This window comes from Myotis myotis, unplaced genomic scaffold (genome assembly GCF_014108235.1).
Source record: "Myotis myotis isolate mMyoMyo1 unplaced genomic scaffold, mMyoMyo1.p scaffold_m19_p_22, whole genome shotgun sequence".
Taxonomy (NCBI): domain Eukaryota; kingdom Metazoa; phylum Chordata; class Mammalia; order Chiroptera; family Vespertilionidae; genus Myotis; species Myotis myotis.
The window spans coordinates 2,988,677-3,016,133 of record NW_023416327.1 but is presented as its reverse complement, the minus strand read 5'-3'; the positions used below and the strand labels follow the sequence as shown (position 1 = coordinate 3,016,133).

Sequence of the window (27,457 nt, the reverse complement as noted above, 5' to 3'; positions counted from 1 at the left end):
GCCAGTGGGCTGACACGTCAGGTAATATTGCAGAATGTCATATACTGCCATGCCTCGTACACCCTTTTGCATATTAAAAAAAATGCTTGTGCTGATGGATCCAGTATATGTGTTGAGAAGTATTAAATATGTATTGTTAATTAAAATTAAAAAAATTCTTTTCATTGGCATCTGTTGCCATTTGACTTTCACATTTGAGGGAGAGTTCTGTACTTCTGAACCATGCTGTTCAGAGTTAAATATTGTCATGTATTTGCTGCCTGCTCGCAGATAAACGGGCTTTCTTATGAGCAAGGGTGGAGACTCCAGTCCGGAGGCCTGGACACGGGACCTGTGTGTGGTGGGCCCTTTGACCCTGACCCTGTCCCTCTGGGCTGATCCTCCAACATCTGCCCACTGGAGGGGGTGCTAGGGATGGGGACTAGCTCATTTGTACCCCCTTCAGCTGGCAGCCCCTCCCCAGTCATTGCGAGTTTGCCTCAGGGATAGCAGCTCCTTACAACTTAGGAGTCGCCTTCCTCCCTCCCTCCCTGTACTTGGGACAACACCTGAGGTGAACACTCCTAGGAACGATGGAAGTCAGCCTCCTCCATTCATTCCAGTTTGGGGGCGAGCAGAGGGGGGTGCATCAGGAACCAGTGTACCTTGGGCCCCTCAGACACAGCCCAGCTAGAGCTGGGCCTTCCACCCTGGCCACTGGCCTTACGGGTGCGAGTGTCCGGCCCACAGTGGGGTCTCACAGTTCTGTTGAAGGGTGGAAGGAAGAAAGAGTCGTAGGGGGGCTTAGTGTGTACTTGGGGGGTGCTGGGTGCAGCATCAGTCCATCGGTCTGCTCCTCAGTAGTCTTGTCACAGTCCTGGCAACACAGGCGGGTGCCCCCGGAGAGGCCAGTCTGGAAGGATGGAGGAGTGTGTGACATGGTGATGAGACAGGAAGTGGAGTGTATTTCCTGAGCAAGCAGTTACTGAATGCCAGGCCCTGAGGCCACAGAGGGACTAAGATGGGCTTTCTCAGGGGGGTAAAGACAGTGCAGCGAGTGGGTGCTGAGTAGAGGTGGGTGATGCTGTGGAGGCTGCGGGTGGGGAAGGCTGAGAGTCCCCTGATGAGCCGGGGTGTCCCACGGGCCAGGTGCCTGCGACCCCGTCAGGGGCGTGCAGATGGACTCAGCTTCTGGAAAAGACTGGTTTTCACTTTTAAAAGTTATATTTAAGCCGCTAGAGGAAGGTTTCCAGGCCCAGCTTCATGCTCAGCTTCCCTCGTTCCCACCACATCCTGGCTGTCTTCCTTCTTGTTGTCAGGACCTTACAGAGTGGGTGGGGCTGCTGGGACACCCAACGGCAGCACCCATAAAGCTGGGGCACCCAACGGCAGCACCCATAAGGCTGGGGCACCCATAAGGTTGAGGCATCCAACGGCAGCACCCATAAGGCTGGGGCACCCAACGGCAGCACCCATAAGGCTGGGACACCCAATGGCAGCACCCATAAGGCTGGGGCACCCATAGGGCTGGGATTTTTGTGAATGAACTTGGTGCCCAGAGAGGGACATGGAAGACCCAGAGAGCTGTCCTGGGCTGTGTTTAGTCCTTTATCTGGGAAGAGGTTAGGAACTCGATATTTCTTCTTGAAGCATCTCCAGTTCCTAGCAGTGAGTCCATGGTGTCAGGTACGACGCTCAGAAGAGAGTTGGGCTGACGAGCTCTTTGCTTTGCCTGACGCAGTCTTGCCAGCTGCGAGGGGACCTGTCTTGGCTGCTGGCTGCCCTGCCCTCCAGCCCCATGTCCCACTCTAGGGGTGGCCCAAGGCCTCCTTCACACCTCGCTTACGGCCGGGGTAGCCTGTCTTCTCTTCTGCACACACTTCCTCCCTCTCAGCAGTTAGCAACCTAAGCCCTGTGCGACGAAAGGAGTAGGTGCTGACTGCAGCAGCTGGGTGCTGGTGTTGGGGCTCAAGTCTGTTTTGACCTGGACCTGGCCTTGTCTGAGATCATTCTATACTGATGAGTCTGTCCCAGTCTCTGAGCTGCCCTGCAGTGTCTCTGACACCACGCCTAAGAAACTGGCCACAGGGAAGCCTTCTGGGTCCCTCCCAAGTCACATCTGGGCCGTCAGAAAACTGAGGTTAGATGTGCTGGTTGCTGAGCCCTGATGTCCGTGCCATCCAGTGTCACACATTTCTCATTATGGGTCCTGTGGGGGCACATATGTTAAACCCGAGATTCTGGGGGTGTAAGAATCGCGTGCACTAGCCCAGTGGCTGGTTAGTCATGGCAAGTGGTGATCCTGTCCCTCCACCAGCACCCACCTCACTCCCACACCCAAACCTGCTTGCTCGCCAAGCCCAGGAAACCCTCGATTTTGCAGGCCTTGGTTTAACGGACTTCTGGTCTAACAAACCACATTCCTGGTCCATATGTCATATGTGAAAATTAACACCCTGTTAATCTTTAAATGCTTTTAACCAAGATTTGCTTATAATTAAATTAACAGGTTATTTTTTTTATTGACACACTGTTATTTTTAACAAATTTTAGTGAATAGGCCATATATTGAAAAAAATACTGTAGTAATTTTGCTGACATAAATATTACATATCTACAACTATAGTTTATATATTTAAATCCAAGGGCCACCGCTCACAGACAGTGTTCGGGAATGATTAGCAGGTGATCACACCGCATCGTGTGTGGTAAGGGGTGCTGTTGTCATGGGGTGTGACTTCTGCAGCGGTTTTACCGCACTGGCCCGTGTTCCCCGTGCGCTAGGCCACGCCCAGCCTGTGCATTTGTTTATTCGAGGTGACTGGTGAACGCATGCATTTACTAGGCCTATTCAGTGTAAACTTAAAATTGCTCTAATACATATAGGAAACTTTCTGTGAGATGGAACCTTTCCTACATACTTAATTTTAATCACACAGACCTGTCTACATAAGTCAATGTAGGTAAACTAACTGATTTGTCATTTTTTTTAACATACACATTCGGAAAACCTACTTCATTACATAACAGCCTTTTGACTTTCACGGACACCCCCTGCGCCTGAATTAGTCCGTTATATCAAGGAGTTACTGTGTTACTGCGCTCTTTTCAGCTTACCCAAATGCAGTATTCCCCCGGCTTAACCACGGTTTTGCCTCCGCAGTTTCAGTTACCTGGGGTCAACTGCGTTCTGGAAATATATAAAGGAAAGTTCCAGAAATAAACAGTGTATAAGTTTTAAATTGCATGCTGTTCTAAATAGTGTGACGAAGTCCCGCGCTGTCCGGGGATAGGAACCATCCACCTGTATTCATCCCCCTCACCCTCCCCCCCCCGCCCCCCATGTGGCACTCAGTAGCCGCCTGGTTATCAGACCGACTGTCTGGGTGCCCCAGTGCTTGTGTTCATGTCCCTTTATTTTACTTTGTGCGGGCCCAGAGCCATTGTTAAAATTGGTCTAGCATATTACTGTTGTTAATCTCTCACTGCGCCTAATTGATAAGTTAATCACAGGCACATATGTATAGGAAACAAGCAATATAGACAGGGTTCAGTACTCTCTGTGGTCTCAGGGGCATCTTGGAACATGTGCCCCTCAGATAAGAGTGGGAATAAAGTTTGGCATATTTAAGGGCTGGAATGGGAGCGAAGTGAGAGTTGGGGGAGAGTCGTGTTTTTTTGTTTTTTTCTAGAGCTCTTAAGTGAAGTGACAGAAGGTAGATACAACAAAAAAGAAGGAAGAGGCAGAGAAAATTTAAAGAGGATTTATCTCACAGCACTGGGAAGCATGGTGGGACTGAGGGACTCAACGCATGTCATCTAGGTTCTGTCTTTTTCTCCCTGGGCCTCATGCCTGCCCTCTCCTTCATGCTCCACACTGCGGGCGCCCAGGACGGTGCCCCCGACTGTGCACTGGTCCTGAGGAGCCCGGCCTCCCCCGTGGCCGCGTGGGTGGAGCCCTGCAGAAGCCACGGGACAGGAGTTTGGTGAAGAAGAGAAGGCGGCTGAGCAGATAAAACAACAGCAGAGAACGCTGGGCTGATCTTTTTTTAATTAAATGTGTTAGGGTGACTTGGTGAATAGGATCATGTAGGTTTCAAGTATAGGTTCCTAGGTTACAAGATCTGTATATTGCACTGTGTGCCCACCATCCAAAGTCAGATTATCCTCTGTCACCATACGTCTAGCTTACTCCACCCCCCACCCTCTACCGCCTTCCCTCTGGCAACCCCTCACTGCTGTTTGTGTCCACGAGTTTCAGTTTTATATCCCACATATGAGTGAAATCATATGGTTCTTGACTTTTTCTGCCTGACTTATTTCACTTAGCATAATGTTCTCAAGGTCTATCCATGTTGTCGCAAATGGCAACATTTCATCCTTTCTTCCGGCTGAATAGTATTCCATGGTGTATACCAGTAGGTACCACATCTTCTGTATCCATCTTGGCCACCATGAGTAGTGCTGCAATGACCATAGTGGTGTATATATCATTTTGAAAAGATGATTTTGAGGTTTTCAGGTATATACCCACGAGTGGGATTGCTGGGTCCCATGGTAGCTCTGTTCTTAATTTTTTGAGGAATCGCCGAATTGCCTTCCATAGTTTACATTCCCACCAGCAGTAGTGAGGGTTCCCTCTCCGACAGTTAGTACTTGTCTTGTTGAGAGTGGCCACTCTAACAGGTGTGAGAGTGTCTCATTGTAGTTGTGATTTGCATTTCCCTAACAGCCAGTGAAGCTGAATGCATTGATCTTAAATGGTCATCCTTTAAAAAATCTTAAGTTTAGTAAACTTGAGGTTTTCCTCCTTATATGTTGAAATATTTTTATCATAAATGTTAGGACTGGGCGTTCTCTGAGTCTTACCAGCATATCTAGTTTTTACTAAATATAAATTATATGCACATATGATCATATGAAAAGCTATTAGAAGCCAAACATTATCCTAACTCTGATATGAAAACTTATTTCAGTTACTTGGTATCTTAATCAAAGCTTGTCAGATCTTCTTAGCATTTAATAACAAAAGCCTTTTGTAATTTTTAGTTGACTTTAATAATAGGTCCTAACTCACATGAGGGAACCCCCACAAATTAATAACCTCTATTCTTTACTTAGTATAAATGGCATTTCAAGTACAAGAAAGCTTTCTGGTTAAAGGTGGTTCATGTTACAGATCTGATTAGTAACAAAAATAAAATGTCTTTGCCTAGAGCTCCTAAAACTTGGATGCTGTCTATGGTAGAGAGTTTTTATGAGTTAATTTGAGCCAAATTGATAGCAATTGTTGGAAAGCAAAATCTTAACGGATTGAGAAAATGCTCCTGAGAAGGCAGTTTTGCAGCTTATTTTATACACGAGAGGCGCGATGCACGAAATTCATGCAAGGGGCTTGCCCCTCGCAGCCCCGGCTTCGTTTGGCAGGTCGTCCGGACGGTTGTTCTGCTGTTCGGTCTAATTAGCATGTTAGCTCTTTATTATATAGGATTAGAGTCAAAGACAGAGGTGTAAGGGGGTTACATGCAATCAACCAATTTTAGATTAAGGGGGCGGGGGAAAACAAAGCAGGGAAACTTCTGGGATTGGATAAAGAGTAAAACAGAGAGACACATCCTTGTACATTGGTGGGTACAGGATAGTTAACATTTATTTCACACACAGATTGTACTCGGGACAAAATAGCAATAGGGGTTCAGTAGTCTCCTGCTCTGTGGGTGTGTCCTGAGGGGTCTGGACAGAGGGGTGACCGACATTCCAAAGGCATGTTATCTGAGATGCAAAAAGACAAGGAGCAGGCTCAGTCATGGTAAAGACTGACCTTTGTCAAGGGGACTATGGTTGGCGGACATAACTACCCACCATGTCTGCTTTTAGTTAGGAAGTTTTAACTTCACACCATCCCATGTGGTTACTTTCGGTCTCTGAGTCTGTCAGGCTGCCACACAGGCCTCCTCTGGACCGGCCAGGTTTAACACATGGCCCCCTTTTCGTGCACAGTACATTATGTCTAAGTGAGTTGGCTTGAGTATATTTCTGAATAATCAAACTTGTCTGACTTTATCTTAAATCTGCAGAACTATGCTGGAAGGTGACAGCATATTTTAAAGTCGTCTGTTTACCATTCCTTGGTCTTAAAAGGAGTACATGAGAGATTTTGACTTTAAAATCACTACCATTAACATGGATAACACAGTCAAACTTTTGTTAGAACTCAGTCTTTCATGCATGTACTTTTATTCAGGAACTAGAGGCCTGGTGCACAAATTCGTGCATGGGTGGGGTCCAGCCAGCCCACCCTAATTGGGGCCATCAGGTCGGCCAGGGGGAGAGGCCGTGGGCAGTTGGCGGGCCGGCCCCGCCCCTGATCAGGGTTGGGGGCCAATCGGGTGCGGGGCTGGCCAAGGGGAGGGGCTGCAGGTGGTTGACCAGCCGGCCCCACCCCCTGGTCTAACTCTCAGTAAGGGGACAATTTGCATATTAGCCTTTTATTATAGAGGAGTTAAAGCTGCTTATTGTTGTCAGTGAAAAGTTAACTCGGGGTCAGAGATTCAGTAGTTTGGTGCCACACAGACATGCCTCGGAGATGTTACGGGGCTGGTTCCAGACCACTGCAATAAAACGAGCGATGCAATAACGTGAGTAGTCTGCGTCTTTTAGGGTCTTGCCTTCAGTTTGTAAAAAATGCAACCTCTCTGAAGTGCAGTAAAGCACAGCAGGATAAAAGGAGGTATGCCTGTAGTGTTAAATCCAACTCAGCTACTAGTCATTTAAAGTTATCATTGCTCACAGAGTAAGAAGTAGCATTCCTGTTGGTGCAAACGTTATTTTATTATTATTATTATTATTATTATTATTATTATTATTATATGCAAATGAAGTTCATTGCACACATTGTGGCTGGTCTCTAATGTGACAGTGATGGAGGGAGCTCCATCACAGAGCTTATTATGTCCTCCTGGGCCGCAAGCCTAGTGCAGGCAGCCCATCCTCAGGTCGCGCCCTTGCTGCCCAGCCTGGCTGCAACTGGCCTGGGGGCTGGGATCTGGCCTCTCAGAGACCTTCGCCCACTCCTCTGTGGAGCCCACTGCCTGGCACCTCCTGGCCAGCACGCCTGGCATTGGAGCTGCTGGGGGCATGTTGGGTAAGGGGATTTGGGGTCTTCTGCCCACCGGTCTCGGGCACCACACACAGGACCCCAGGCCACTCCCCACAGCAGCATCCTGAAGCAGCTGAGCAGTATAAGATTTCTTCTAGATCTTAAATGCCACAGTTTTATGATAGTGGATTCGAGGGAACGGGAATGTTTGCAGAGCCTAACCAGTGTAGAAGCTAAAATCCTGGTCACTCCTGAGCTCATGCCACATGAGACAGTGTCTTACTTCTCTTTTTAAACATGGTTTCCATTCCTTCTTTGTTCTTTCTTCGTGCAAAGCTGTTGCAGTTTATGCATACTGAGAAGCTGCAGAGGAGAGCATCGCTCTGCAGAGAGCGGTGCGCCGTCGCCAGGGCGGCAGGCAGCAGGCAGGAAGGCCTGTGAATGCTCGCACTCTAGATGTCCTCACTCATGAAATGACCTGCCCGACACCCCTGCAGCAGTAGCTCCCTGTGCAGGTGGATTTATGATAAACTCTAGGACTAAAGAAAAAAGCATGTCATTTGAAGCCCCAAGTCTTGCTGAAACCTGCTACTGCTCCCCGTGCTCAGGAAGTCCAGCGAGGGTCTGTGCCGCCACTGCGTGTGCTCGGCTGGAGCCGTCTGGGCCCTGCATGGGTTGGGCTCCCGGGCCTGAGAGAGAGGAAAAGGGGAGGGGGAGTGTGTGGCCAGTCCATGTGGGCCCACTCCTGGGAGTTCTTCCCTGCACGGCCCAGGTGCGCAGGAAGTCATGGGTGGGCCGAGTGGGCAGGCCCCAAGGGGAAGCGCTGGAAAGTATGTCCTTCCGAAGTCTGTGCAGAGGGCGTGAGCACAAGCTGCTCGTTGAGGGCTTCTGGGCAGCCGCGTTTGGTTACTCCTGTTCACTTACAGTGATAAAGGGGCCTGAGACTCTGCAAAGTTTGTGTGAGGATTTGCCTCTCCTTTTGGGAAAATACATAAAAGTTTAAGAGAAAAAAATTCACCTGGTCCTTGTAAAAGACACATTGGAATTCCAGTCATTTTTCTTAAAATGAGAAGAGGTGTGACTTCCGTTAAAGGAAAAGAAACGGAGAAGATGTGTAGTGGAAATACACACATGGGGCTGGGGACAGCAGGCTGCCCTGAAAGGGAACAGGTTTTCCTTCAAATCAGAGATGCTGCTTGGAGCCCAGACATGGTGGGGTCATCTGGGGCTCAGGCTGATGGGCACACGTGTGTCCTCTCCTCCTCGGACACACAGCAGCACTGCTGCTCCTGCTCACACGCGTGTGGCCTGTTCCACATTGAGACATGGCGATGGTCACATGGCTTCATGGTTCCTCGTGATTCCCTCAACCTCAGCCCCACTTCCACCTGGAGGCACCGGGCCATTTTCACGGCCTAGAATCAGAGGAAGGGTGCTTGCTATTTGGGAGGGCCAGGGGCGTTGGCAGAGTGGACTCTCGGCGCCTCAGTTGAGAGTCCATCCCGCGTTCATTGCCCACAGAGCCTGCTGCACATCAGCCTCTGACCGAGCTGTGTGCTTGGCCCTTTGTATTGGGAGCCGGTCTGGGCCCCACTGCTGTGTGCTTGGCCCTTTGTATTGGGAGCCGGTCTGGGCCCCACTGCTGTGTGCTTGGCCCTTTGTATTGGGAGCCGGTCTGGCCCCACTGCTGTGTGCTTGGCCCTTTGTATTGGGAGCCGGTCTGGCCCCACTGCTGTGTGCTTGGCCCTTTCTATTGGGAGCCGGTCTGGCCCCACTGCTGTGTGCTTGGCCCTTTGTATTGGGAGCCGGTCTGGGCCCCACTGCTGTGTGCTTGGCCCTTTGTATTGGGAGCCGGTCTGGGCCCCACTGCTGTGTGCTTGGCCCTTTGTATTGGGAGCCGGTCTGGGCCCCACTGCTGTGTGCTTGGCCCTTTCTATTGGGAGCCGGTCTGGGCCCCACTGCTGTGTGCTTGGCCCTTTGTATTGGGAGCCGGTCTGGGCCCACTGCTGTGTGCTTGGCCCTTTGTATTGGGAGCCGGTCTGGGCCCCACTGCTGTGTGCTTGGCCCTTTGTATTGGGAGCCGGTCTGGGCCCCACTGCTGTGTGCTTGGCCCTTTGTATTGGGAGCCGGTCTGGGCCCCACTGCTGTGTGCTTGGCCCTTTCTATTGGGAGCCGGTCTGGGCCCCACTGCTGTGTGCTTGGCCCTTTGTATTGGGAGCCGGTCTGGCCCCACTGCTGTGTGCTTGGCCCTTTCTATTGGGAGCCGGTCTGAGTCCCCACTGCTGTGTGCTTGGCCCTTTGTATTGGGAGCCGGTCTGGGCCCCCACTGCTGTGTGTGTTGGACCAGTTCCCAGACCCCCTTTCGCACCTTTCTCCATCTGCAGAAATGGGGGGAGGCCCACTTTGCACAGGAGTGTTGTGAGGGTTTGGGTCGTGTGGGTGTCAGTAGGTCGGCTTCCTCCCTGTGCCGACACCCGTCTCTTGAATGTCACTGCAGCAGCAGCTACACATGACACTGCCCCGTGGAACGAGGGTTCCCAGGTCCCAAACCCCTGGCAGGCACACGTTCTATTTTGGTGGCTCTCGGCACAGGTGGGCCACGGCCACGGGCACTCAGAAAGGACTGCAGTCCTCTTCTGGGAATATACAGCTCTGAGAAAAAGGCAAAGCCCAGCTCAGTTAATAAGAGGCACGCTTTTTATCGTTCCTAGAGCGCTTCCGTGCTTGGTGCATATAATCCAAATCCAGGTACCTGATGTCGGCTGTTACATCCCCGAAAATCCGCACGTCAGCATCCTTATCCCCAGGAAGTCGGCTATGACTGTTTGGGGCAGGGCTCTGAAGAGATAATTAAGTTAAAATGAGGTTTTTGTGGTAGGCCCTGATCCAATGCGACTGGTGCCCTGGTGAGAAGAGGAAATCAGAAAGTACACACACACACGCACATACACACCTGGGAAGAAGAGGAAATCAGAAACCACACGCACGCACGCACATGCACGCACCTGGTAAGAAGAGGAAATCAGAAAACACACACACACACCTGGGAAGAAGAGGAAATCAGAGACCACACACATGCGCGCGCACACACACACACACGCACACGCACACGCACACACGCAAGGAAGGCCATGTGAAGGCAGCCATGTCAAGCCCAGGAGGGAGGCCTCAGAGGGAACCAGCCCTCGTCTTCTCCTGGCCCTCAGAGGTGTGAGGAAGTCAGTTTCTGCTGCCCAGCCCCGGTCTGGTTTGGTTGTGGCAGCCGCAGCAGCTGGGCCAGTGCCATCATTGCCCACATTGAGGGGTCAGGAAACTAAGACACAGACGCAGTCCCTTGCCCCAGAGCACACAGCTCAGATTCCCCAGGCTGTGTGCTCGGTCACTGCTGTAACCGCCCCCAGGCCCACCCAGCGTGGTCTCAGGACCCTCAGACCACGTTAGAGCAAAACAGGGCTGCTTTCCATGGTCTGGCTGCTACGTGGAACGTTCCAGTCTTGGTGGAGAAAATAAAACTCCGCATGGGCAGAGAGGGGGCCCGCCTCATTTATCTCGCTCTCCCAGAACCGAAGGGCGGCCAGCATCCAGGTAGCATGTTCATCACACACCGCTCACGTGTCTTCAGCAGCGCGTTAGCTGAGCTCTGTGTCTGCTCTGATTGTGACGCCTTTATGTCCTGGTGGATATGCTAACGCTGGATCTTCCATAGTATTTTTTTCACGTGGCTTTTGTTATAAGTTTGCAGAGGTCCATTAAAAAGTTACGTTTACATGTGATTTCTTGAAATGTTTGTTACCAGAAACTGGACTCTGCCGGGTGGTTTCGGCTTCAGGGTGGGGAGCACTTTCTGAGGTTCGTAGGGCCGAGCCTTTGAGGGAAGTTCCCCGTGGACCGCTGCCTGGGGTCGGGGAGTTGGGGCACCACGCTCTCGGGCCTGGGTGAACCCTCCGAGGTGGAAGTCACATAAAGGATCCGTTGTAAGATTTGGACGCTCACGTTTTGATGTGAGCGAGTTCACTCAGTGGAAATCACTTTTTAACTTGGCGTAATGCCCAGGCTTACTTGCTCTTGCGTTTCCCACGCACTCGTGTGTGCTCGCCGTGGCACAACGGGGACCGGTGGGCGCTGTTAGCTCCAGGAACTGATGTGTTCCCCTGAAAGCCACTCCACGTCGGTGTGCCGTCACCTCACCGGCCGGCCGCGTGCCTTTCGGTCTCCTTGCTCCGCTGTGACGCCAAACTTCTCGGGCGGCAGAATCCTAGGCCGGGCGGGCCGCTCTGGAAGGCAGCGCCCAGCTGCCCGCATGGCGGGTGGTCACTGCGGCGTTCTCTTCCTCCTGGTCCTGCTGCTCAGCCCGGAGCAGAAGCACGGCCAGTGCGTGGGATCGTTCTGTCTTTCCTCCAGTTTAAGGAGTAAAAGGGGAGAGAGGTACAGCTACCCAGTGAAGTGCTTTAGTGTCATTTGGAAAAATAAAAACAAAATAAAAATCTGCAGTGGCTGCAGTTTCCACACCCTCAGAATCTGCACGTGACTCCCGTGGAGGTGGTGTGCCGCCCTCTGTCTGGAAGACGGAGGAGCATGGCCCCGGCCCCGGGGCACTCAGCCTTCAGCCCTGGCCGCGCTGCCCTTCCCCAGGCTCCCGGCTCCAGAAGGCTCAGAATCCTACGCATTCTCAGGGGGTAGTATTGGGGCGGGCGGGGGGGGGGACGGACGGTAAAGCGTTTTCGCCTTACGACTTTTCAAATAGTTCCTCCTGCTCTGGAAAAAATCAGTTTCACACTACAACCCTCACTCACTCACATGTATAACGGAAGCAACAATTCTGTATTTGATGCACTGTTAGGTTTTATATTTTATTCCCCTAAGAAAAAAGCAATACATACATGCAGGCTGGTCACAACCCACTAAATGGATTTTATGATCCACTCGTGGGATTTTAGTCACAATAAGAAAAATTCTGCCTTCATCACAACCTGTTCTGGGAAATGAGCCTTGATTTGAAAGAAAAGAATTGCCAGATGAGAAGAAAGGAGAAGGGTACGGGTTTCTGCCAGGGGCAGCCCTGGGAGGGCACGGGTGCCAGGAGTGGCGGAGAGGGCGCATGGCTGAGGGGAGGCGGCGGAGCAGCTCGGCTGGTGCAAGCTCTGCTTGCTGAGACCTGACCCTCCCTAGAACCCGTCTTTTGAGTTCATTCGTCCAACTTCCTGCTCAGCACAAGGCTGTGAGGGCGTCATGTCTGTGCCTTTATGCCTTCTTTTTCTGAGTGACACAGGAATTCTCTAGTTGTTTCAAAAGGAAACTAACTTTCTACTATTTTGTTGTCTTTTGGGCTGCTGTTACTCTAGCATTTTTTTAAGAGTAAAGGAAAGAGGTCAGTTTTAGCAGTTCTCAGCTTGTAGTCTTGGCAAGTGCTCATTGCAGCCATCAACATGTGACTTTCCTGATAGTGACATTGTAACCAGGGTGGATTCCCCCCTCCCTTTTTTTTTTTTGTTTGTTTCTTTACATTTTATTGATTCTGGGGGGGGGCGGGGAAGGGAGAGGGAGAGAGAGAAACATTGATGAGAGAGAATCATAGATTGGCTGTCTCCTGCATGCCCCCTACTGGGGATCAGCTGCAACCCGAACAGGTGCCCTGGCCGGGAGTCCAACTAGTGACCCGGTCATGGGTCCGTGTTCCACCACTGAGGCACACCGGTGGGGCGGATTTCCCCCCTGAGTGTTATGGGCAGGGAGGTGGCAGCAGGGTGCCCATGATGCCCAGCAGCGCCCGCTGCAGGCGTCGGTGCCCACTGAGCCCCTGTTGTGTCTCCACAGGCCTGGGCAAGACCAAGAGGAAGACAAGCGCGAGGGACGCGTCCCCAACGCCCAGCACGGACGCAGAGTACCCTGCCAATGGGGGCGCCGACCGCATCTACGACCTCAACATCCCGGCCTTCGTCAAGTTCGCCTACGTGGCCGAGAGGGAGGACGAGCTGTCCCTGGTGAAGGGGTCACGTGTCACCGTCATGGAGAAGTGCAGCGATGGCTGGTGGCGTGGCAGCTACAACGGGCAGATTGGCTGGTTCCCCTCCAACTATGTCCTGGAGGAGGTGGACGAGGCGGCCGCGGAGTCCCCCAGTTTCCCGAGCCTGCGGCGGGGCGCGCCCGTGAGCAATGGCCAGGGAGCGCGGGTTCTGCACGTGGTCCAGACGCTATACCCCTTCAGCTCGGTCACCGAGGAGGAGCTCAACTTCGAGAAGGGAGAGACCATGGAGGTGATCGAGAAGCCGGAGAACGACCCCGAGTGGTGGAAGTGCAAAAACGCCCGGGGGCAGGTCGGCCTTGTCCCCAAAAACTATGTGGTGGTCCTCAGCGACGGGCCTGTCCTGCCCCCGTCTCATGTCCCGCAGATCAGCTACCCGGGGCCCGCGGGCAGCGGGCGCTTCGCTGGCAGAGAGTGGTACTACGGGAACGTGACCCGCCACCAGGCCGAGTGCGCCCTCAACGAGCGGGGCCGCGAGGGTGACTTCCTCATCAGGGACAGCGAGTCCTCGGTAAGTGACCTGGGGCGTGAGGTCTGCCCGGCGCCGGGAGGTTCCAGGAGAAACAGTAAATGTGTGTGTGCATGTGTGTCGATGTGTATACAGCGCATAGTGTGGCAGCCGAGCACCGTTCCTTTGCAGATTGTGTGAACAGACCAGAATTAGCAAGAGCATCCCGGGGGCTCTTACTAAGACAGGTGAGTAGGACTGGTCAGTGTCCCTGTGTGAGGTGCGGCTCCATGCACCCAAGTCCGCGGTGAGTGTAGGGCCTCACTCCACGATCGCCACTTATTCCCGGGAGACACACTCACAGATACAAGGGTCAGAAAGTTTTTGCTTCATGAAGGCTGTTTGTCCTCTTTACCAAGTTTCCCCTTCTGTTCTGAGGACCTAAACATCATGTTCTCTCTGGTTCCCATTGTTAGCGACCCTCGTCGGCCCTGTGGTCAACTCTGTCTCCACTCTGGGTCCCAGACATGTCAGCTGCTCCCAGCCAGACAGGCATTGGTTTCTGACGCAGCCTTTGCTGGTTGGGTTTTCTTTGTAAACCATGTGCATCGTATCATCCTGAGGTCACCTTTGCCACAGACACTGCCACCAAGTTCATCTCTGAGCAGCTTTGGAAGCATTTGTGAACAGGGCCGGAAGGAAAAAGGCAATTCTAGAGCGAGATGAGTGAGTGCGTGTGTGTGATGCAGGGTCTGTAGCCACCTGGCCTGCAGCAGGGGCAGTGCCAGCAGTCGGCAAATTTGGGGTCTGTGTTTGGGGGATGTGTCTGAGCCTCTGTGGAGGAACTGGGCCAGGATCATGCGTGTGCGTGCACGTGTGTGAGTGTTATGGAAATACTCAGCTGGTTTTGCAGGCCTCTTTGCAGAAACACCTTCCATATAGTTAGATACCACTGTTCCCCCAAAAAACAAAAATAAGAGTTCTATGGTTAGAGTTCATTGTGATTACATTGCATTGGTTCTGGCAGGCTTCCGTTTAGTTTTTTCAGTGCAAACTGTACAACTAGTAAGTGTGTGCTATGTGCTGTAATTGTCCTCTGAAAAGGTTGATGCCACAGTGAGTGCATAGTCAACACTCGTGTGCTTGATCCGTGAGGAATTAAGGCCACAGAAATGCTTTTCCCCTTCAGAGACTCGCGAGGCAGCCTTGGTGTGTTCCTTTCTGAGGCAGCAGAGCCCATAGTGGTGGTGTCGGCAGCTTGTGGAGTTAGCGGCCTCCCTGATGTGTTTGGGCAAGCAGGCCGGCCTGATCGCTAGCTGCATCTGAAATCTGAACTCTGAGCTTTTCTTATCCAGCTGCCAGAGTTCATCACCCCTGGCAGGACATCACATTGCATGGTTCTCCTGTGACGTAAGCTCTGTGTTCAGCTCCCTTAGATCTGTTTGAGGCAGAATGACCCACAGCAGCACGTTTAACTCTTCTGAGCAGAAGTTCAGAGGAAGCCCTGGAAAAGCAATTACAATATAAAGCGATGGATCCAGAGCCCCGAAGGGGTAAATAATTCAGTGTCAAAAAGTGTAATCTTGACTTAGAACACCTGGGTGTGAAGAGACTTCTTAGAGCCGGGCTGAAGCAGCCCCCCAGTGTGGGGACACCAGCCCCATTCGTGGTGGCTCCTGTCAGGATTTGGGGAAGAGAGTCCTCGGGAAGAGGAGTGAGAACAGCGGCCTGCAGGTGGCTGGCCTTCGGGGGCCTGCTACTCTCCGTGGACGCTGCGTGTGGGCGGCGTCAGAAGGAAGTCCTTTTGGTTGGGTGGCCCTTGCCTTGTGCGGGTCCATCTGAGAACTGGCCCATGCGATGTCTTGTTTGTCTCACGTTAACACAGACTAGGCTGACTGCTCCATAATGGAAACGTTGTTTACATTTGATTTTAACGTTCTGAGGGGGGCTTTTGGGTTGTGTGCACTGTCTTAACTTGCACCGCGAATAGTGTGCCTGGGCCTCCAGTTCTAGGGCTGTGGGAGCAGACAGCCCCTCGTGGGGCCAGCCCCAGCTCTGCATCCACGGTCCGCTGGTCTGGAGATGCTGTGTGGCCTGATTGGGTGCAGGCTGCCTGCCCCATGGGTGTTGCTGTCGTGCGCCTGTCTGTGCTGAAGGGCTGCTGCCAGGCTGTGAGGCACGTGCTGCTTTGTCCTGACAGCAGCAGCAGGCCAGTCGGCTGCTTTTCTCCTTCACAGCCTGTCACCTGGGGCTTGTGGAACTGCCCGGATGGACAAGTGGACAAACCTTTGCTTATTCCTGTCCCTCCGTCCGCTGCCTCTGCCTCTTGCTGGAGTCCCGCATCCTCTTTCCTCTCCCCGGTCCGTTTCCCTGCTCACTTGCATGTCTCAGGGGAGAGCCTGCTCTCAGTCTCCACCAGGCCAGCTGAGGGCCTGGCCAGAGGCCAGCGCGCACCTCGCACCTCGCAGGGCGGGCAGGGTTCGTCCTCAGCATTTCTCAGGGCTCGGAGGCATCTTCGCCTGTGGGCCTTTTCTTTCCTGCAGCCTTGGGGCCTGGAGCCTTCCTCGTAGACCACACAGGACGCCCAGCCTGGGCAAGCTGAGCAGCTGTCTTAGAGCGCATCTTCAAGATGGGCCCTTTCTACAGGCCGCCTGATGGTTCCAGTGTCAGCAAGCTAGACTTCTTGCTTGTCGGGATTTTGCATTTAAAAATATGTAATACATTTCAGTTTTGAAAGATAAAAATATACCCAACTCTGAGTCCAAGGAAATACATGCTTTTGGGGGGAGAAGTGCTTATTTTGGGAAAACAAACAAGAACATTGCCACACCCGCGGCCTCCGGTGTCAGTGATGTGCGGCTGTTCCGTGGGTATCTGTTAGACACGGTTCATCAGTGAACGCGCGAACCAGCCACAACATGAGGAGCTGTATTAAAGGGTCGCGGCATAGGAAGGTTGAGAACCACTGTTTTAGACTAACACATAAAAAGATGTTTTTTTTTTAAATGTTTTTTATTGTGGCAAAATATATATAACAAAATTTACCATTTTGACCATTTTTAAGTGTAGGTTTAGTGGCATTGAGTGCATTCACATTGTTCTACAGCTATCCCCACCATTCATCTCTAGAACTTCTTCATCTTCCCTAATTAAAGCTCGATACCCATTAAATACTAACTCCCTGTTTCTCCCTCCCCTAGCCCCTGGCAGCTTTTTGCATTCTGTCGCTAGGAGTTTGACTACCCTAAGTACCTCATGGGGGGATCATAGAGTACTTGTCCTTTTGTGTGTAGCCTGATTTCATGTAATGTCCTCAAGGTTCATTCCTGCTGTAGCACGTGTCAGAGTTTCTTCCTTTGGCGGCTGAATGGCATCCCTTCATGATGTATAGACCACGTTTTGTGTATCCATGCACCCTGCCGTGGGCATGGGTCGCTCCCACCTTCTGGCTCTGCTGTGTAACGCTGCCCTGAACACGCGTACAAATGCCAGCTCAGTCCCTGCCTGCAGGGTTTTGGGTGTAGATCAGGGTGGAGGTGCTGGATCAGATGGTAATTCATTGTTTAGTTTTTAATTCATCTGTTTCCCACAGCAGCTCTGACATTTGCATTCCCACTAGCAGTGCACAAGGGCTCCAGTCCCCTCACATTCACACCAACAGTTTTTGCTTTCCAGTTTTGTTTTGTTTTTAATAATAATAGCCAGGGTATAACGTGGGCATTTTTACTGTGTGCTTCAATTTATTAACATGGTAGAAATGAGAAAGTTATAAAGATGGGGAACAGATGGTGGTTTCTAGGGATAAGGGAGGGCCGGGGTGGGTGTGACTGTCCGTGCCGGGAGAAGGGAGTTCTGTGTGGTGAGGAGCGGTTGCTGTGGTTTTGATTTGCATCAGCACGTAATTTTTTCATCTCAGCTTCCCCTTTTGCTTGTTTGGGGTGTTTCTGTGACCCTTAGCTTGGCCTCGGGAGCGTGCAGGAGCAGCAGAGAGTGATGCATTTGTGTTCCGCCCACGGGGCTTGTAGCACAGAGAGCAGGGGTGGTAGCAGCGTGGAATTGTGTGCACACTGGCCTGCTCGCTGCCTTCTTACTAGTGTTTCACCTTTGGAAGGTCCCACTGTCATGGCCATTGGAAATGAGCAGAGTCAAGCAAAGGTCGTTCCGCAAACGAGGGGAGAACACCATGTAAAATGTTTTCAGCCTCCGTGGCCTTAATTCTCCAAGTGTGGTTCTTAGACCAGCAGCAGCCACGTCACCAGAGAACTTGCTAGAAATAGAGATTATCGGACCCTGCCCAGACCCGCTACCTGCGTCCCCGGGGTAGAGCCCGCAACCTCCACCTGCACGAGCCCTCAGGTGACTCCGACGCTCGTGTCTGGGCACCACTGAGCGTGGCAGGTGACATCGGTCAGGCCTCTTTGGACAGCGCTGCGCATATGGTCACATTCGGAATTGAATATCATTTATTGATCAGCCAAGCAGGCATAATGTGGTGACGAGACAAAGAATGGCAAGGACAGTATTCTAAAACGCTGCCCTCTGAGGTATTTAAATGTAAGAAATACATTTTGGAGGCCGGGAGGGGCGAGCACTCACACATGCTGACTTGAACATGGACAGTAAACACTATTGTTTCAAGATACGGTCCGTGGGACGTGGAGGGCTGTGCTGCGGCTGATGGTTGATTTTTCTTCCCTCGTGCAAAGAAGTTTACTTCAGACACTAATGAGACCGATAACACTTGATCATGTTGTGTGTGGGTTGGTGTGAGCCTATGGAGTAAATATTTCAGAGACGCAGTTACAGGAGAACAGAAACTGTTGGTGAAAAGATCATCTGAAGCGAAAACAAAGAGTAGTATCAGTTGGCAGCTAGTGGCATAAGTATAAACTGTGAGTCTGTTTTGATGAGGGAAGGAGTATTGGACAGCTAGAGAGGGTGACTAACAGGGATGAAATTCCAAAGCGGCTTTTCTGAGCTGAGGGCAGAGAAGATGATCAGGGAAGTACCGTTGGCCGCTAACCCGTTGGTTCGCAAATTGAACTACTTCTCTGGACAAAAGAGTGCCTTCCTTAAAGAAGTCACAGATACAGGAAAATAGCTGTTTACCAACTGAAAGGAGAGGATGGCACTGCCTTGGCTAAGGGGAGTGTTAAACGCTACGTGTGTGAGTTGCTGATCGAAGAGCAGCGGGGCCAGAAATGGGTCCAGAGTTCACCTGGGCAGCTTGGTGCGCCACACCAAGGGCATTTCTCTCATCTTCCCACGGATTCTAAAGGAAAAGATAAGTAGAAAGTTGTAAGGTTGTTTAAGAAATGGACTGCCTCCCCTGTGACTTCTCCACAGCCGTGTGCTTAGAGGACAGGCGTAGTAATACGTATGCTCCCTGGGTGGTGGAGGAGAAATGAAGGAGATTACTTGCTGCTCTCAGTATGGTTTGTTTTTCTAGAAGTATTCACTCGTGAGGTGAAACTTCAAAGCAGTGAGTTATAAGAATTTCCTGAAGAAATGGACAGTGGAAAACATGGCCAAATTGTGAGTCCATAGTAGGTGCATTTATTGACGCCTCCTCTGCTCCCATGTGGGGATGTGAAGTGAAATCAGGTTCTTGTACTTACAGGGATTGCACTCAAACACAGGACCTAAAATCTAAGCAAAAATAATGACAATATAATAAATAAAATCTTGGTTTTTCTATCTATTAACTGTCTTCATATTCCACTTGGAGAATGACTTCCTAAGAAGAAGGGTGGAATGAATGGCTTTACCAACTGATAATCCGTCAGAACCTCTGGTTCAAAACCTGTGAGAATAGCAATCATTCCTAGGAGGGTAGTCAGCGGGAAGACAGTAACAGGAAGTGATCTGATGTTAGAATATTTGAGAAGTTAGCACAGTATTCAGCCAAGAGAAATTTACCGATTAAGTGTAGTGTTTGGAGAAGGACAGCTTGGACAGTGAGAGGGAGCACAAAGATCAGAATTGAAGTGGGGAGTAGAAAGTGGATGTTCCAAATCTGAAAAGAAGGCACAGGACTGAGTCTAGTTAGATTCTAGTCCAGCTAAGGAACGTTTGAGCCAAGTGTGGTACCCGTGATGGCTCAGACGATGTCCACAACTTCTTTGATGCCCGTCCTTCAAAGCAGGGGGCCTGCTCGCCTCCCTTCAGCAGGGGCTGGACTTGCTGACTCACCGCCGTGGTCAGAGGTGGTGGAGTCTTGGCAGGTGACTCTCAGGACTGGGCCACAAACGGCGCGCGGCATCACTCTCGGGTCGCTTGGTATGGGGTTGGGGGTCGGGGGCTGCCGCGTGCCAAGAAGCAAGCAGCCCCGCAGAGAGGCCAGGCGTGACCACGCCTGACGCCGAGCCTCTGTCCCCAGTGGAGCCCGCAGATGACCGCAGCCTCAGCCAGTGTCTTCACTGCTGCTCCCTATGGGGATGTGGGGTTGAATCAGGAGCTGGAAGGCTCTAGTTCAAGGTTTACGGCAAAGTCCTGAGCCACAGAAACTGCAGTTACCAATGTTGCTATTTAAGCCACTGAGTTTGGGGGTGATTTGTCACACAGCAAAAGACAAACAGCACAGAACCCCAGATAGAAAGCAGGGCTCTGACAGGAGAGGCGACAGAGGGGAGTGAACATTGAAGTTCAAGAAACCCTGCTCTCCCACTTGTTGTTTAAAGAGAAATCCTATTGCTAATGTTTATTTCCTCAAAGATACGAGGATCGCATGGAACGGGTATGGACAGCCTCCCAGGCATTCCTTTGCCAGTTAGTTCAGCAACCACCTAGAGTGCACCTACTGTGTGCCAGGTCCCGCTTTCCTCCAGCATATACAGGAATGAGCGCTGGCTGGTTACCCATGTGTCCCTCTCACATCGATGTTTCTCACTCTCTCTCCCCCCTCCCACTTCCCTCCTCTCCCCTCCCCTCTCTCTTAAAAATAAAAATCAATGGCCCTGACCGGTTTGGCTCAGTGGATGGAGCATCGGCCTGCGGACTGAAGGGTCCCGGGTTCGATTCTGGTCAGGGGCATGTACCTTGGTTGCGGGCACATCCCCAGTGGGGGTGTGCAGGAGGCAGCTGATTGATGTTTCTGGCTCTCTATCCCTCTCCCTTCCTCTCTGTAAAGAATCAATAAAATATATTTTTAAAAAATCAATGGGAAGAAATCCTGGGGTAAGGATTTTTTTAAAAGAATGTATGAAAGTGAGATAGGAATGAGCCTCGGGAAGCTTGGAGCCTAACAGGAGAGACGGGTCTAAACGGGGGCCGAGGACGGGTGATCACAAATGAAGTAAAAGGCGCATTTCTGCAGAGGGTGGAGACCTTGTCCAGTTAGTTTAGGAAAATCCCTGTTTTCTAGAAATTTTAATGGAAAGAAAGCTTTTAAAAAATTGATGATATACTGTTTGCTGTCTTTATAGTTTCATAAAAGGAACTTAATATTCCCCAAGGATGTTGTTCTCCTGACATTTGTAAACTGTCCCAGCCTGTCCCAGTGTCAGACATTACCTGTTCCGCAGTGTGAAGACAGGAGCAGGCAACTGAGGGGAAGTTTGCACCAGGTCCCAGGGCCATTAAACCAGTGGTTCTCAACCTTCTGGCCCTCATGTTGTAACCCAACCATAAAATTATTTTCGTTGCTACTTCATAACTGTAATGTTGCTACTGTTATGAATCGTCATGTAAATATCTGATAGGCAGGATGGTCTTAGGCGACCCCTGTGAAAGGGTCGTTCGACCGCCAAAGGGGTCGCGACCCACAGGTTGAGAACCGCTGCATTAAACTAAGGAGCCAGGCTGTGTCCCGGCAGCCTCTTGCAGAGCCTGTTGCAACCAGCGTGCTGCCTCTCAGTCCTGGAGCTATAGACACCCGAGGGTGGGCGGGCACGGCCTGTCCAGGGTCACATGACCACTCCCCACCTGGCAATGTGGGCTCACACTTCTGCCGAAACAGCAGGACAGCTGGACAACACATTGAAACAAACAGCAACAACGAAGTAGCCTTCCGGTAGACTGCAGTGATGGGGGACAACAAATTCGGAAGAACTAGTTTAACGCAGGTGAAGAAGGTCAAGAAATAGGGCCCAGGTCAGGGTCAAGAACAGGACCTTTCCTTCTGGTCCTCGGGAAGCTGTGGCCACACCCACGTCAGGCCCCTGGCGGCACCACCGCCCACGACTGAGAGCTGCCACCTTTAATGTTACCGTGACCATTTCTGTGCTGCCAGAGCCTGCCCCTGGGCGGTGCGTGTCAGTGCTGCCTGTTTGAGGTTCTGTGGGGGCGAGATGCTGATGCGGTTCTTCCACTCGCCTCCGTGGGCCCACGTCTGGCGGATGTAGCTCTTGGACAAGCAGGAGCTCCTACGTCTGTCCCAGCAGCCCAAGGAGCTCCCGTCCTGGCCGCCCCCTCAGGAGCACATGCACGGTAGCCTCGGTGAGGGCGCTTGCCAGTCTTCTGCCTGTGCCCAGGGGAACAGCCCATGGTCACTGCCCTGTAGGGCCCGTGTCTTCAGATCAGTGGCACCCCGAAACCAGAGCCTGTGCGAAGGAATTCTGAGCTGGCGCCCTTTCTCAGCAGATACTCAAGCAAGAACATGTTTTGAGAAGCTTAAGTTTACAGTCCTGAGTCTTAATATCAGTGCACCACCACTTGGGAGGTGACTGCGCGGGGCCCAGAACATCCGGTGCCCCCAGTCTGCTTCAGAAAGCCAGGCCTGGCGGGGCCACGGCAGCCATGGGCAAGGCTGTGGCCATGGCCACGGGCAAGGCTGTGGAGCTGCCCTCTCAGAATGGCCTGCCTTGCGCTCTGTCCTGGAAGCAGAGTGGCTTGTCAGGTCCTGGACCGGCTCAATTTGGAGGGAAGAGACTGGAACATTCTCCAGCAGTGTCTGCTGTCCCCACAGTGTCCGGCTGTCCCCACAGGCACCCCCACAGTGTCCAGGTGTCCCCACAGGCACCCCCACAGTGTCCAGGTGTCCCCACAGGCACCCCCACAGTGTCCAGGTGTCCCCACAGGCACACCCCCCCCCCCCGCAGTGTCTGCTGTCCCCACAGGCACCTTCACAGTGTCCAGGTGTCCCCGCAGGCACCCCCACGGTGTTTGCTGTTCCCGCAGGCACCCCCCACAGTATGCTGCAGGGCCGAGAATCAGAAATGCGTCTGCAGCCACAGGGAGGTTGGCCATGGAACGCCCTCGTTCGGGGGTACAGAGCCCTTGAGTGACATTCACACCTTTCCTCCGGCTCCGACCGTGGGAAACACTGGGGTGGTTGGCCCCAATTTCATTTCTGTTCTGCAGCTGTGTCAGCAGCCCCTGGAGGGCTCAGTAACACCAGGTGAGCCCTAGCCAGTTTGGCTCAGTGGATAGAGCATCGCCTTGCGGACAGAAGAGCCATTGGTTCAGCTCTGGTCAAGGGCAGGTACCTCGGTTGCAGGCTCGATCCCCGCCTCATAGGTGCAAGTACAAGAGGCAACCCTATCACTGTGTCTGTCTCAGTGATAGGGTTGTTTCTCTCTGTCTCTCCCTCTCCCTTCCACTCTCTCTAAAAGTCAGTGGAAACATACCCTCAGGTGAGGATTAACAAAAAAGAAAAAAGCAGAGGTTGCTGGAGGTAAAAACACAGGTGGCCGCGCCCAGCCAGAGTCTCTGGTTCCCTGGGTCTGGGGGCCAGTTGGCAGGTGCTGCTGACAGTGCTCCCCGGGCGTGTTCGTCGCCAGGCCACGTGGAGCTGTTTGGTGGAAACGTGGAGCCGGGCATTTGAGTGCAGAGACAGGGAGTCTGCTCAGGCTGAACTGAGAATCCTGCATGCTCAGCACGCCTGCCTGACATGAACCTGGCGGCTCTCTGCCTTCACTGCGGAGGCACGCAGAGCCCGCGGTGTAAAACTAAGGAGCTTAAATTAAAAGCAAACTTCCCTGGCCAGAAAGCCACCTGTTGACCATTTGGGTAAGTACAGTCAGGCCTACACATTCTCACTCTGACTCGCTCACATCGTACTCAGAACGGTGCCGCCGTGGCTGTGAATGGATTAAAGTATCAATGAAACTAGCTCAGCGCCTGCTCATGCCAAACTGTGAAGTGAGATTGCTCTCCATTTTGCTTTAAGAAGGCACAAACGTCTGGCTCAGAGTGGGCGTATTATACAATAATAGGAGCTTGAACCTGCACATTGTTGTAGGAACACTGAGCCCTGGGAGCAGTCACAGCTGTACATGCTGCCTACCGCGCCCTGTGAGCGCTGCTCCCAGTCTGAACGCTGGGGACGCGACGCGGGTGCGGCGGGCCCTGTCCTGGGCGCAGGGAGGGCCGTCTGTCCTGCTCCGAGAGCCACACAGCGGCTCGGACGCAGTGTGAGGACAGTGAGGCGCTTCCCCAGGCTGGTGGCTCGAGCCTGTGAAAATAATCAGGATTTGGGGACTGTGCTCGCATAATTGCTTAGAACCCTACTTTGTGCTTTAGAATATCATGTTGAAAGGGCTGGTCGACAGGGTCATCTGTGACCTCAGCGTTCCTGATGACTCATTCCTAAGAGTCTGAACGGGCAATAGAGTTTTCAAGGCCTGTGTTCTCCTCCCGCTCCCTGCCGCCCCGCGCCCCCCACCTTCTGTGGCCATGACCCTGCAGATAAGGTCCGGCCTTGCAGAGACCAGCCTTCCTGTCTCCTGAGCTCCATCCCCCCCCTACCCTCTGGGCTTGTCCCGTTGGGTCTGTCTCAGGCAGAGCGAGCCACAAGCTGTAAATACAGTGTCACTGATTCTCCTGTGCTAACGGGCGTGGCTGGTGGGTGTCAGCGCTTGGCCCAGGCTGAGCTCTCCGAGACCCCATTTCCTTGAGTTGTCATTCGTTTGTGCATATGGGGTAGCTCTTGCTCTGCAAGATTCTCACACTGTTGGTCAAACGTTTGTAAACTCGGCCTAACAAACCCTGGCAGGTGCTGGCAAGCGCTGCCCTGCCCTGGGGTGGAGGCCCGACGGGCCGGGCTGTGTCCTCAGCACCCGTGAGGCCTGGGTGTCGGGGAGCTGAGACCTGGTCTAGAGATTCAGGGAGGGGCACGATGAAGGGGTGGGTGTGGGCTGGGCCTGCCACGGCCTGAGGTGCGCTCGCTGCAGGCCAGGGAAGAGCCTGTCTTGTTGGGAGTGAGGAGGCGTCCTCAGCCTTGCAGGAGCTGCGCCTTGCAGGAGCGGTTGACCAAGGATGGGGTACGGGCTCAAAGAACTACAGGAACAGGAGGGGAAATGGGGCTGGGGATGGCACATGCTTTCTCTCATTGATTGGATCGCATTGTGGGCAGGGGTGGGGGTGGGGGCAGAGGGCGGGCAGCTGGGTTTTCTTCTGAGGCCATTGAGGGAGGCCAGCATCCCTCCGCCTCCGCCTCCACCATGCTGTCCATGATGCCGCCCAAGAGGCTGGCCCTTCCCTCCCTCTCTTCGCCGGTGCCCAGTTCCACACCCCCCAGCACCCCACCCTCACACCGCGCGGCTCCCCCAGTCTCCTCAGGAGCCTTTCCTGACCCCACACTCGTGTTTAAATTAGCCTGGCCTGCCTCGGTGTTCTCTCCTTCCTCTTCATAGAGCCCGCCACAGTTTGCAACTAGACACATAACGGCCTTTTTACTTCTATTTCTGTCTCCCTGCTGGACAGTCAGCACTCATACTGTGCATGGCACACACGCACCCACAGCGCCAGTACACGCACATGCGCACAGTACACACACACGCGCACAGTACACGCACATGCGCACAGTACACACACATGCACACAGTACACACACGTGTACACAGTACACGCACATGCACACAGCACACACACGTGCACACAGTACACGCACATGCACACAGTACACACACGTGTACACAGTACACACACGCGTACACAGCACATGCACATGCACACAGTACACACACGTGCACACAGCACACACACGCATACACAGTACACACACATGCACACAGTACACACACGTGCACACAGCACACACACGCATACACAGTACACACATGCACACAGTACACACACGTGCACACAGTACACACACGCGCACACAGTACACACACATGCACACAGTACACGCACGTGTACACAGTACACACACGTGTACACAGTACACACACATGCACACAGTACACGCACATGCACACAGTACACACACGCGTACACAGTACACGCACATGCACACAGTACACGCACGTGTACACAGTACACGCACATGCACACAGTACACGCACGTGTACACAATGCCAGGGCACGGCCTGTCGGCTGTGTAGTTAGTACCCAATAAATAATTGTTCTTTATTGAACTAATCAATAATTTTTTCCCTAAAGAACATTCTTAATATCTTGAGCATATTTTTCAATAAATGAGATAAAAGACTAATTTTAATACAAATAATGATGTCTTTCTAAAATATATTCAATTATAAGTGTGGCGCTGACATGTCACAAATTTAAACATCTCTCAATAAAATCTGTGCTTGAACCATTGTACAGCCCCTCTGGGATTTTATGATCCGTGTTTAAAATGCAACCAGAATTTTCCACTGCTCTTAAAGTTTTTCTTTTTAAATAGCTTAGAATTAGAGCTTTTTTTTGTTTTTGTTAATCCTCACGCGAGGATTTTTCCCCCCATTGATTTTTAGAGATAGTGAAAGGTAGGGGGAGAGACAGAGAGAGAAACATTGATTGGTTACCTCCTGCATAGGTCCCAACTGGGGCTAGGGACTGAACTGCAACCCAGGGGCATGTCCTTGACTGGGAATCGAACCCAAGACCCTTTGGTGCGAGGGCTGATGTTCTAACCACGGACCTCAACCAGCTGGGGCAGATTAGAACATGTTTGATGGTTGTCTCTAATACTGGTAGAAGCCAGGAGAAGAAAATCTTTTAGCTGCTGTCTGTGTACAAGCCCCTTTTTAAAATTCCCAGTTTATAAAAAGTAGCTTGGGAGAGGAAAGGTCAGGCGGGTCCCCTCCGCAGCTGGCACCGAACATTCCGTAACAAAGCTCCAGTTTTGAAATAACTGAAATACATTCAGCAGCGAAACTGTGGGAAGCAAAATTTCACTTTTCTCCTCTTCGAACCCCAGAGCCTTGGCCGGCCGCTGGGTCCTCCCAGGAACGGAACAGGTGCCGTTCCTTTCGCTCCTGTAGTCAGAGGCCAGAGCAGAGAGCTGGCTGCTGCGCTGTGTGCGGGTGGGGTTTGGGTACGTGAGATTTGGGCGGTAATTCCCAGGTAGTTGGGCACAACCAGCAGCTGAGGCTCTGGGAGAGAAGCCCTCCCCTCCCAGGCCTGGCCAGGCTAACGCGTGTCTCTCTCCTCCCCAGCCCAGCGACTTCTCCGTGTCTCTCAAAGCGTCAGGGAAGAACAAACATTTCAAGGTGCAGCTCGTGGACAGCGTCTACTGCATCGGGCAGCGGCGGTTCCACACCATGGACGAGCTGGTGGAGCACTACAAAAAGGCCCCCATCTTCACCAGCGAGCACGGGGAGAAGCTCTACCTCGTGCGGGCACTCCAGTGACGCCTGCCGGGCCCTGCCGCCTCCAGCCCCGGTGCCGCCCTCACTTCCCCGAGGAGAAGACGTGGCCTCCTCTGCCCGGCCGACCTGTCCAGGCCATTCCTGCCTCCTGTTGGCCACCCCAGGCCCTCGCTCCGTGTCCCAGGCCACCCGATCCTGACCAGTGTGGAGAAGGGAGGGGGCGGGTTTGTTCTCTTTATTTCTGCTCTCTTGGAAACAGCCTCAGTCTGTTCAACCTGTTCATGCCGTCAGCACCGCGATGAGAAGACGCGGTGCAGCGGGAACACACGGAAGCTGCCCGGGATGGGGTGACCCACAGTGCACTCCCGGGGCCTCGGCGAGCGCTGGGCTCTGATCCGGCAGCGCGGGCGGAGGTCCCGGTCCCCAGCAGCCCC

General features: G+C 52.5%; 1 protein-coding gene across 2 annotated transcripts in view; it reads left to right on the top strand.

The window, feature by feature from the left end:
• NCK2 (NCK adaptor protein 2) overlaps nt 1-27,206 on the top strand; it is a 133,568-nt gene extending 106,362 nt beyond the window's left edge. For both annotated transcript variants that reach the window (XM_036355396.1, XM_036355395.1), the window contains exons 4-5: nt 12,893-13,611; nt 26,871-27,206. In XM_036355396.1, coding sequence (XP_036211289.1) covers nt 12,893-13,611; nt 26,871-27,065 — 914 coding nt within the window. In that variant the 3' untranslated portion in view covers nt 27,066-27,206. The remainder of the gene's footprint in view (nt 1-12,892; nt 13,612-26,870) is intronic.
• Nucleotides 27,207-27,457: the final 251 nt, after the last annotated feature.